At 40.1% G+C, this 12,847-nt stretch overlaps 1 protein-coding gene across 4 annotated transcripts in view; it reads left to right on the top strand.

The window, feature by feature from the left end:
* dclk1a (doublecortin-like kinase 1a) overlaps positions 1-12,847 on the top strand; it is a 90,823-nt gene that overhangs the window by 40,935 nt on the left and 37,041 nt on the right. For all 4 annotated transcript variants that reach the window (XM_066650339.1, XM_066650338.1, XM_066650340.1 and 1 more), the window contains one exon: positions 11,032-11,131. In XM_066650339.1, coding sequence (XP_066506436.1) covers positions 11,032-11,131 — 100 coding nt within the window. The remainder of the gene's footprint in view (positions 1-11,031; positions 11,132-12,847) is intronic.

Here is a 12,847-nt window from a genome sequence, read left to right as displayed (position 1 = left end):
TGGGGCTACGCGAACACAATTAATCAGAATTTTATAAGAAGTGTTTTTGATTAAATTCATGAATGTTACCTTTAAGGAAAAACTTAAACTGTAAACTGTTTCAGGAGATTGCTACGATTGCATGAAAGTAGACACACACTGAAAGTGGTACAAAAACTAAACAACTCAAGTTACAAATTAGCTTCTGTGGTCATTCAAACAGTGAATTACAACTTACAGAGAAGTTAAACTTCAACCACTAAAAAGCTACAGTCGGCTTCTTATGCAAACATACTGTTCCACCTTAAAAGATGCAGAGCTTCTGAATGAACACAAACGTGGGGGGGAGTTTGTTTTGTTGTGAGAATGGTAGTGTCTCTAAAATTGTTGGTGGTGTTTTTGATATATAATTTGTTCTATTTGGCTGCATATACGGCCACTCTTCTTTTGGAAGGCTGGAACATGTCTATGAAGACAATTGTACTTGAGCCAATAGAATATTATGAGATCAAGTAATAAAGTTGAATGATTAGTTCTGGACCACACACACACACATACACACCATTTCAATTCATCCTCAATGCATTGGATGAAGCTCCCTTCAGAGAATTAAGTTTACTTCTCTACAACCCAGTTCTAATGTGCTTAATACTTTTCTGTTTGATGCTTGGCATTGAGCATGGTAGCCTAAGGCTTCCAGAACCAGAGTGTAGCTCTGTTAATGTAACTAAACACCAGTGTAAGCAATAGTGTAGATTTATCACACATGTATTGGAAAGACCTAACTGTAGCACAATTTGCTTTGGTATTTTGGTTCATGGTATGGTTCACTCTGGTTCCTTTAACAGTAATGAAAAAAGAGGCAGTTGTTTTCATAATGTGTGTTTTCACATTATGATCTATGAATATAGATCATGAGAAGTTTTGTCATTATCCTTCCTGTTTGGATGACGCTGTGTATGATTTTTGGTATCTTCTCAAAGTAGTATTAATAGGATTTTGCAGCACTTGTGCTGTTCTAAAAAAAATTAAATTGAAAAAATCTAAAAAATTAAGAATTGCCAGATTTTTTCTCTTAATTCTGTGTAATTATAGGTATTCATTGAGTGTGTGTAGAGAAGTGCAGTTCCTGTAAAGAAAAAAAAACTTTTAGCTTGCAAAGGATAATTAACCCAATTAGACCCACAAGGAAATCATATTGTGATTCATGGTTAATAGGACACATTCAGCAGTCTCTTGAGCAGGTGGGAAAATTTGTAGAAGCCTCTTGTAATAATTGATTTCTTGAATGTGCCCCCATCTCTGGCACTGATATTTAAATGTGGACACAGGGCTTTTATAATCTCCGTAGAAAATATTGACCAGTAATATGGGAAGATCAGGAGCAACTGCATATGAGCCTAATGTCATGATGCCCTAGTGCCAAGTGTCAAATAAGTTATGGAATAACTATCCAGCATCCGTATTTGACCTCACAAATGCTCTTGCGGCTTAGAGCCATTAAATCCTCATAGCAATATTCCAGTTCCTGGTACAAAAATAGTCACTGTGGTGGTAACATTTTCTGTACCTGTGGTTGTACCCCCAAGGGTACATACATAGTACTTTTAGTTAGGAATCATGATTGTACCATATTCTGTATTTATTGTACAAACCTGATTCCAAAAAAAGTGGGACACTAAACAAATTGTGAATAAAAACTGAATGAAATGATGTGGAGGTGCCAACATCTAATATTTTATTCAGAATAGAACACAAATCACAGATCAAAGTTTAAACTGAGAGAATGTATCATTTTAAGGGAAAAATATGTTGTTTCAAAATTTCATGGCGTCAACAAATCCAACATGGCATCAACAAAAAAGTTGGGACAAGGCCATTTTTTACCACTGTGTGGCATCCCCCCTTCTTCTTACAACACTCAACAGATGTCTGGGGACAGAGGAGACCAGTTTCTCAAGTTTAGAAATAGGAATGCTCTCCCATTCATATCTAATACAGGCCTCTAACTGTTCAATCGTCTTGGGCCTTCTTTGTCGCACCTTCCTCTTTATGATGCACCAAATGTTCTCTATAGGTAAAAGATCTGGACTGCAGTCTGGCCATTTCAGTACACGGATCCTTCTCCTACTTAGCCATGATGTTGTGATTGATGCAGAATGTGGTCTGGCATTATCTTGTTGAAAAATTCAGGGTCTTCCTGAAAGAGATTACGTCTAGGTGGGAGCATATGTTGTTCTAGAACCTGAACATAGTTCTCTGCATTAATGGTGCCTTTCCAGACATGCAAGCTGCCCATGCCACAAGCACTCATGCAACCCCATACCATCAGTGATGCAGGCTTCTGAACGGAGCGTTGATAACAACTTGGGTTATCCTTGTCCTCTCTGGTCCAGATGACATGGCGTCCCAGTGTTCCATAAAGAACTTCAAATCGTGACTCATCTGACCACAGAACAGTCTTCCATTTTGCCACACTCCATTTTAAAAGACCCCTGGCCCAGTGCAAACGTCAGAGCTTGTGGAGCTTGCTTAGAAATGGCTTCCTCTTTGCACTGTAGAGTTTCAGTTGGCAACGGCGGATTGCACGGTGGATTGTGTTCACTGACAATGCTTTCTGGAAGTATTCTTGAGCCCATTCTGTTATTTCCTTGACAGTGGCATTCCTGTTTGAGGTGCAGTGACGTTTACGGGCCCGGAGATCACGAGCATCCAGTAGAGTTTTATGGCCTTGACCCTTACACACAGCAATTGTTCCAGATTCTCTGACTCTTTTGATGATGTTATGCATGGTTGATGATGATAACTTAAAAGTCTTTGCTATTTTACGCTGGGTAACACCATTCTGGTATTGCTGCACTATCTTTCTGCGCAACAGTGGTGAAATTGGTGATCCTCTTACCATCTTGGCTTCAGAGAGACACTGAGACTCCGAGAAGCTCTTTTTATATCCAATCATGTTGTCAATTGACCTAATTAGTGTTAATTGGTCTTCCAGCTATATGCTCAATTTCCTTTTTCCAGCCACTTATTGTTACTTGTCCCAACTTTTTTGGGATTTGTTGATACTGTGAAATTTTGAATCAACATATTTTTCCTTTAAAATGTTACATTTACTCAGATTAAACATTAGTCATCGATGTTCTATTACGAATAAAATATTGACATTCGTCATCTCCACACCATTGCATCCAGTTTTTATTCACAATTTGTTTAGTGTTCCAACTTTTTTGGAATCCGGTTTGTAGATATTTACATTGTGTTGGTTCATAAGTCCCACTTTAACCAAAGGAATATATATATATATATATATATATATATATATAAAACATTTGGGTTTATAGTGCATTTACATCAGGAACTTTGAACTTTCTTGACGTGTGCCTCCTTCAGTGTGTCCAGTTTTTACCAGCAATCTGTCACCTGTTCAATCTGTTCAATTCCAGCCAATACTAGATTTTCAATGTGAGTCACATTCTATTAAGCCAAAAGAAAACTGGAGTTATTTACCAATTTTGCACTGCAGACACACATCTTAACAGGTCTTACAAATTAAGGCAGTAACCACGGTGTTATTGGCCAGTTTCTAGTGGACAAAATCCCCTGATTTTGATTGTAGACCATACTCACTGATATGGGTGAAAATCTCTAGCTACAATTTTTTGTCTCAGCACCTCACCCCACTTCAGCATCAAAGTTACTGCTCTGTAAAAGTCTAATAAAACTATCAATTAGGGTTTGATGATATGGTCAATTTTTATCATGATTTATTTCTGATATCAATTTGAACAATGTGAAAGCAGAAACGAAAAACGGCCAAGAACAAACAAAAACACAAAATCACCAGAAAAGCACAACCTTCTTGGCTTTGTCCATATTGATTGATTAATTATTGTCCAATCTTAGTATAAGTCTAAAACTATCTGGTCCACTGTGATCCTGCGATCAGAAACTGACTGCATATTTACCTACTTTACATCAGCATGGTGGCTTTATGGGTACAATGTTTCTTTGTACGGGCAGCACGGTGGTGCATCAGGTAGTGTCACAGTCACACAACGGGACCTGGAGGTTGTGTGTTCAAGTCCCTTTCCAGTGACTGTCTGTGAGGAGTTTGGTGTGTTCTTCCCGTATCCGCATGGTTTCCTCTGGGTGCTCCAGTTTCCGTTTCAGTGAATGAATGTGTATGTGTGACCCCTCCAGGGTGTGTTGCTGTCTTTCGCCCAATGATTCTGGGTTGGCTCCGGACCCACTGTGACCCTGAACTGGATAAGCGGTTCTAGACTGAATGTTTCTTTGTAGTGTCTGCTTATAGAGGTTCAGTCAGCTTATTATAAACATACACAAGATAAGATGTAAAATATCCTATGCCAATCCATTAGAGCTTTGTGGGGCCCACCCCACACACTTCCTACCGGCAGCCACTCAATTTCTATTGTTCCAATCCTACATTGTTCCAAGCCCACTTTGTTCCTATGTGGCCATTTATGATCTGATCAGCAACCAGCTACCATCAACATCTACAGTTACTCATTGAGCCCATTACATGAGTACCCAAACCACCCACTGCGTCACTAGCTCTTCACATGAGTCATCAGATCAGCACCTCCCCTCGTCAGTGTTTTGCTAATTTAAGCCCACAATACCTTCAGAAGGCTCAAAAGTGAAGTCTGGCATTACAGACCCACCCCCCTCCAAGCTAGCTTTACAGTCCTACCTTACCCTTAAGCATTAACAACCGTAAATCCACATTGGCCTCCCTGGTGACTAAGGCTGTACCTAGCCCCACTGGCACCTTTAATGCATGCTAAGTGCCACCAGTTCCATGTGATCTTTACATGCTACACCAATAACCACCACAACAGCACCTCTACTATGCATTTCCCCAACTAGTCTGTGTTCTCTTTATCTACAACCACTGACTAGAACTTTCAGGTGTTTCTGTTAACTCCTTCACAGCTGCCCTTAGTTTTTGGCCCCTGATGCCGAACTGCACAAGCAGGGATGAGACAGACTTGGCTACAAATCCCTTAACACCTATCTCCACCGATCTTACATGTGCCTACCACCCGCGTTCCCTCACCTCATACTTCAGCTTCTTCTTTTCGAATGCTTTGTCTACTGCATCTTCAAATGGATGTTAACTCTATGAATTAAACTATCCATTTACTTTCAGAGTAAAACACCATTTCTGCCCTCAGTGTAGTTAATGCAATATACTTTTGGACCTGCAGTTTTTTTTACATACGTCCACCAGCAATTTTCAATCTCATGCTTGACCCCATCTACCAATATTTATAGCATGCTCTCGAATACATTCCCCCTCAAGCGCAAACCTAATCACTTTATTACTACAACTACTCATCAGTCCATTTACCTATAAGTGTTTGCTGTTCAACAAACATGCTAAAACCCTTAGCACCTGATTATGTCTCCATGTATGCCTCCCCTGTGACAAACTAACCTTACAAGCTGATAGAATATGCTTCAGCGGGCCAACCCCTGTACATAATCAACAACTAGTGTCTTCACCTACCCACTGTCCAAGATTTTGTGGAGTTGGAAGAATGTTATAAGTTGTTCCAAGTAAAAACTTTATACAACTTGCCTCCATCACTACAATTTTTGCTAAGTGATCTTCTGCTTCTCTAGAATCTCCCAGCGAAGCCACTGACCTTGTTTTGCCTGCGATTCTGCTGTTGCACACCATGCCCCCTCTTCCTGTTCACAAATAAATATAGTCATCATTTGCCTTCTCTCTGGTGATATGGCCTTACTAAAAGCTTTCCACGAATCACCTGACCCAAGGCCCTATCTTCCGCATTTCATTTGTCCAATCAAATCCCTTAACTCTAATGAGCTCCTGGCTACCTGCACTGCCACTCATGGATTCCACTTCCTTCCTGTTTGTGACTGGCACTGCTGCTTTAACCACTGCATCCTGCCAAATTTATCTTGTGAATCATCTTTGCACATTTGGTAGCTCCAGTACCCCTCTCTCATATCATGCCACACTACTTAAACACTGTGGCACCTCTAGCCACTTACTTATAGCCTTGTCAGATTTTGAATGAAAACTTCTCCGCTCCCTTTCTTTGTACATGTACCTGCCTATTTCAGTAATATTTTGCTCTTATACCACAACCATAAAAAGGCTGGTTTAGGGGGTGTGCTACTTGGCTAAAGGTCCTCTCTCTCTGCCTCTTGCACATTCCCTGTCTTTCCCAGAGGCAGTGGGCATGTGTGTTGCCCAGAGCATTTGTTTAAAGGGGAGTGAAGCGAGATGGCAATCAACAAAAAACATGAAAACCCATTAAAGTACATCCATATAGATTTCATATATGAAGACATGGACACATAAAGATGGTAATTGAGTTTTCTTGTACAAATTTGGATTGGATGGATGGATGGATACATAGATGAATTTGTACCAGCCCAGGGGCTGCTGATGGATACTTGCTTATTAACTAACTTATGCAAAGCATATTTTCCCTTTGGAGTTTAATGTCTTTTGTGTGTGGTACCTAATAAAAAAACAAACAAACAAATAAAAAACAAAATAAATACATTAAAACACAAAATATTTAATTCAGAACACCAAAAGTATCACTATAGACTGTTTACCTGATTCAGGTGAACAATAAGGTAGACATTCCCAACATTGTATCAGAATATTTTCTAACCTTAAAATGGACATAATGCCTCAGCAGATCAGCTGTGCTACATTTCAGCAAATGTCAGTGACTGTGAAGACAATATACTGAGTTTTTCCCACTGGTATACATAGTTATTCATATTTATGAAACATATTTTCAGTGTTCTTAAGCAACTGAGGATTTGATGTATTCAGAAAAATAAGTGAGGATGTAACAGGTCACACTACAATAATGTTATGCTCTTTGCCACTGATTTTATATGAGGAAATTGCTCTAAGACTGCAAGGGAAGCTCAGCTTCCCCTAAAATGTAAAAAAATAAGTTATCAAATATATACTGTTGTGTGTACATGTCATTGAATAAATATGCACTACAATGCGCTCAACTTTTGTTCAGAATCAGCCTCTTATCACTGGTAAAGACGTGGCTTTCCTCTCAATCATTCCCGCAGCTTCACAGTGATTTAAACAGTGCGGACGCTGAGCGTCCACAGAGTTCAATAGCGAAGCAGCGGAACGAGATGAGCCATTGGATAAATGCTGGGCTTTGTCCCGCCCATCGGACGCTCAACGTCTCTGTGACGTCTATGGGGCAGTGGGCTGGCCTCGGCTGGCTCGGACGCTCAGCTTCTGCATGATGATTGGATGATCTGTCTGAGGCTGAATCCCTTTTTGAATGACAGCGAAATGAGCGAAGCAGCGTTGAACTGGAGACTTTCTTGATCCTCTTAGTGGCATTTTCTTTGTTAAAAACGACTAGTGACAAATCAAGCTTCTATTTCTGATGGGTTTTTTTGTGGCTGCTTGTGTTATTGGAGACTGACTTCTATCACTCTTTCTGACTTCTATCGCAGTTTCTGACCAGCCTGTGCTGCTGAGCCCTTCCACCATCACAAAGCACTCACAGGCGGACACACTTCACATGGGCCAAGGCCGTTTAAGCAGCCTAGCTCTGCTAGCCATTGAGAGGACACTAGTCAAGTCCCTGGAAAAGACGCCTTGTTGGTACGACAGGGTCACAGATTATTTTCTTGAAAAGGAACGGAGGGTAGAATTTATTCTACACATTTTAAGATGTAGGCCAAAATTGAGCTTCCCCTCCTTGAAAGACCAGCATCCACCACTGATATATATATATATACAAACCGGATTCCAAAAAATTTGGGACACTAAACAAATTGTGAATAAAAACTGAATGCAATGATGTGGAGATGGCAAATGTCAATATTTTATTCGTAATAGAACATAGATGACAGATCAAAAGTTTAATCTGAGTAAATGTAACATTTTAAAAATATGTTGATTCAAAATTTCACAGTGTCAACAAATCCCAAAAAAGTTGGGACAAGTAGCAATAAGTGGCTGGAAAAAGGAAATTGAGCATATAACAAACAGCTGGAAGACCAATTAACACTAATGAGGTCAATTGACAACATGATTAGATATAAAAAGAGCTTCTCAGAGTCTCAGTGTCTCTCTGAAGCCAAGATGGTAAGAGGATCACCAATTTCACCATTGTTGCGCAGAAAGATAGTGCAGCAATACCAGAATGGTGTTGCCCAGCGTAAAATAGCAAAGACTTTTAAGTTATCATCATCAACTGTGCATACCGCATCAAAAGATTAAGAGAATCTGGAACAATTGCTGTGCGTAAGGGTCAAGGCCGTAAATCTCTACTGGATGCTTGTGATCTCCGGGCCCTTAAATGTCACTGCACCTCAAACAGGAATGCTACTGTCAAGGAAATAACAGAATGGGCTCAGGAATACTTCCAGAAAGCATTGTCAGTGAACACAATCCACCGTGCAATCCGCCGTTGCCAACTGAAACTCTACAGTGCAAAGAGGAAGCCATTTCTAAGCAAGCTCCACAAGCTCTGACGTTTGCACTGGGCCAGGGGTCTTTTAAAATGGAGTGTGGCAAAATGGAAGACTGTTCTGTGGTCAGATGAGTCACGATTTGAAGTTCTTTATGGAACACTGGGACGCCATGTCATCTGGACCAGAGAGGACAAGGATAACCCAAGTTGTTATCAACGCTCCGTTCAGAAGCCTGCATCACTGATGGTATGGGGTTGCATGAGTGCTTGTGGCATGGGCAGCTTGCATGTCTGGAAAGGCACCATTAATGCAGAGAACTATGTTCAGGTTCTAGAACAACATATGCTCCCACCTAGACGTAATCTCTTTCAGGAAGACCCTGAATTTTTCAACAAGATAATGCCAGACCACATTCTGCATCAATCACAACATCATGGCTAAGTAGGAGAAGGATCCGTGTACTGAAATGGCCAGACTGCAGTCCAGATCTTTTACCTATAGAGAACATTTGGTGCATCATAAAGAGGAAGGTGCGACAAAGAAGGCCCAAGACGATTGAACAGTTAGAGGCCTGTATTAGATATGAATGGGAGAGCATTCCTATTTCTAAACTTGAGAAACTGGTCTCCTCTGTCCCCAGACATCTGTTGAGTGTTGTAAGAAGAAGGGGGGATGCCACACAGTGGTAAAAAATTGCCTTTTTTGACATTTTATATAGTTCCTATGCTTCTGTGTGTTTTCAACAGACTCTGCCATAATAACTTGCCTGGTTAAGTAAATGTTAAATAATGCAAAACATTATATACCTTTTTCCAGTAGGGTTGTTTTAATTTTTATTTTTTAATGAAAATGTAGCTTTCAGTGTGCAGGCATGTGGTTTGTTATTCCATGAGTTCACAGCTATGAGAAACAATGTTTTACATCAAAGGTGGGAACCAATCCATTTTCATACAGCACCACTTCCATGTCAAAAGGCTATCAGAATAGCCTTTTATACCAGCTGCAAATATGAAGTGCAGTTCAGGAGAGTTGCATGAAACGTAATGGAAACAGTGAAAATATAAAGGAACAAGTGCACACTCAGCACACTCAAAGCTTTGTTATCTGCTTTCACAGTAGGCTACATGCTTCAGACTGTCTCATCTACAGATGTTCTGTTTCTTTTTAGGCAGGGTTTCTACTGCTAAAGCTACTAATGTCATGTAGCTCACTGTAATAGCAAAAATAGCTAAAGCTGCAGACAATTACATATGTACACAATGCTGGCCCCAGCTATCAGTATTTATTGAGTTGTGTTCTGATTAGCTATTGTCATATCCACGTTCAGCATTATTTACCAACCCATTTAATGAAATGTTTTGTAAAATGCATTAAAAACAAGATTATATGATGTTGTTAGGTAATTCAAGTTACACTGTTTTCAAACATTCCACTATAAATAGGTGAATATAAAAAGTGTTAAAGAGGCATCCAAGAAAGTCTCAGTCCTTGCAATTAAAGATGGGTTGTGGCTCATCACTTTGTTCCAAACTTCTTAAGAGAATTGTTAAGAAAACTCTAGCAGCACTGCTGTGTCTGATCCACGTGTACCAGCACAAAGCACACTACCAATATGTCAGTGTCACCGCAACACTCAGAATGATCAACCAACCAAATCATACCTGCTCTATGGTGGTCCTGTAGCACTCCTGACCAATGAAGAACAGTATGACTAGAGGCAAACAAAGTAGGCATAGCAACAGATGGACTACAGTTTGTAATTGTAGAATTACAGAGCACTCCTGTTTAAACAATTGAGCAGAGAATGGACAGTGAGTGTAGAAACAAGGATGATGTCATAATATTATTGTTGACTGGTGTATAAACTAATAGGAGTATTGTCATTATTTCCCTTTGTTTGCATGTCACTGTGGCAATGTAGGTGTTATGAGTAAAATTGGTTTAAAACTTTAGGACATGTGGACAATTTATTTCACTAATTTATTAGATTTTAATCTTTTAACTACATGATGGGACTAAGAGCAGCAACCCCCTTAGCCACCCCCACAGTTTTTTGACTGACAAAAAAGTTGGCAGTTTGTTGTGTAGTTAATTTCCAAACCATGTTATTCATAGCTGCAGACAGTTTTAGCCTGCTATATGCCGTGTGCCAATGCCTAGCATTACCATTAACATGGACTCATTGCATTAGCGAACTTGACTTTAAGTGACTTAAGTAGCTATCTTTCAAAGAGTCTTGTATGTCCACCTTTTTCTTTTTTGCTGCCATCCTCACTCACTTTTGCACCTGATAATTGCACAGTAAACCTCTCTTATGACTAGAAAATTTTCCTTCCAGTTTTGGCGCTGCTAACAACCAAACATAGCCAGAGAGTCTCACGTGACAGCAGGGAAAGGCACAGCTAATCACACTGGAGAGTGTTATGGGGAGGTAGGACTCGAGTAGAGAACGTGATTTAAGCGTTTCTGCACCTCTAGGGAGCCACTGACTTTAGACCCTTATATTAGTCTGGATGTTAAAACAGTGTAGACTGCTCTTTGAATAAGATGTCAACCATATTCTTTTTCCTGACATAGGTCACCTCCCTTCAAGATTTCTTTGGTGACGAAGACATCTTCATAGCATGTGGACCAGAGAAGTTCCGCTATCAGGATGACTTCCTGCTGGATGAGAGTGGTGAGAGACATCTGCATGTTTTTGTGGTCACTTTTATACCAAGTTAATAAATTCTCTGTTAATTAAACACACCTGAGCCTTTTTCCCCTGTTCCCTTTCTGACAAATGAAGCCCCTCCTTTCTTTTTAAGCACACTGAGGACTTATCAGCATAGGTCGTGTGTGGGTTAAAACCTCCCTCTACCCATGTCTGATATCATTGTCCCCTTTTTTTCTTGCTCCCTTGGCTCATTCCTGCCCTTTGCACCCACATCATCTCATTCAGCAAGAGAATGAAACCCTTGGCCCAATTAGTTGCCAACTCCAAGTAGTGTGTTGTGTTCATGTGTAGGTCCATTAACGCAGCCTTCATCTCAACCCACATTTACTGTGTGACACAAAGCTAAGGCTTCTTTCTCTCAGCAACAGCTCAAAATATTCTGCTGCCAGTCTGCTTGCCTCTGTTCTTTTTTGATGGGTCAGGAAATGAGTGGATGCATGTGGTCCTGGCACATGTCCCTCAGTGAACCCCACACAAGCCGAGTATGTGTGTGTGTTTTTTTCTCCCTGGTGCACTGATGAGAACATACTGACGAGCAGCTGTCCCAGTTTATGGAAGTATGTATGGAGTTAGAGGCCTTTTGATAAGTACATTTTTGTGTTGTTCTCTCAAAATGCCCCAAAAAGATGCTTTCCATTCTGAGTTTCAAACCAATGAGAAACAAAGCTCAGGTCCAACTATCCACTATCAGGTCTACTATCCATTTTACCATCGTACCATTAACAGATTACCATGTAACAGGTTACACTGTTTTCAATCTCTGCTACAATTTTTCTCTCTAATTTTTCTGCCTCCCTAGTTTACTTCCACAAATTTGACATGCCGCAAATATATAGTAGGCAGATTTTGAATGGTTTGGCCTTTATAGTCTGCTGAGGTTTGTATTGACTGTACAAATACCCTGCTTGTTCAGCCAACAGAGGAACACTGCTTTCAGTAAGAGTAAACAGCATTAACAGCAGCAGCAGCCTGACTCCTATTTTAATTCATGAACTGTTGTTTTGATTTTAGAATATTACCTTTATACGATGGGATGCATAACACGTTTATAATTTTTTTTCAAGTTACATGTTACCACTATATCTGGTTCAGGTTTGTGTTGGGTGCGGAGCCTACCCGTAATTGCTAGGGGCAAGGCATAAACACAACCTCGATGGGGCACCAGTCCATCAAAGGGCATCGTCACACATACACAACTTTGGACAATTTTGAACAGCCTACCAACGTGTTTGTGGACTGTCAGAGGAAACCCACACAAGAATGAGGAAAACACACCAAAATCCTCACAGTCTCAGGACTCAAACCCTGCCACCGTGCTGCCCTAAGCTGTAATTAGCACTGATGTATAATTTAGAGATTTTAGGTTAGTTACATTAATGAAATGAATGCATAAATTCATACAGATATAATTTTCTAAATCAAAATATCTGATCATGAATTATGATAGAAATCAGGTTAATTTATCAGCTGAACAAGACATTTGAGCTGTCGCTCCTTACCTCAGCAGCCAATTAGTACCATGCCTTCTAAAATCCACCTACCAGACTTTGTATCAGTATCCTAACTGAAAACAAATGAAGCTGTGAGAAAGTGAGCAAAAGGCAACCTTGAAAGTCATTCCAGATCAGTGAAGTCATGCTGTGTACATAATGTATTTTTATTCTTATATTTTGTGTT

Source organism: Hoplias malabaricus, chromosome 18 (assembly GCF_029633855.1).
Source record: "Hoplias malabaricus isolate fHopMal1 chromosome 18, fHopMal1.hap1, whole genome shotgun sequence".
In the NCBI taxonomy this organism is placed as follows: domain Eukaryota; kingdom Metazoa; phylum Chordata; class Actinopteri; order Characiformes; family Erythrinidae; genus Hoplias; species Hoplias malabaricus.
The sequence above is the reverse complement of the archived record's forward strand: the minus strand, read 5'-3'. Positions and strand labels throughout refer to the sequence as shown.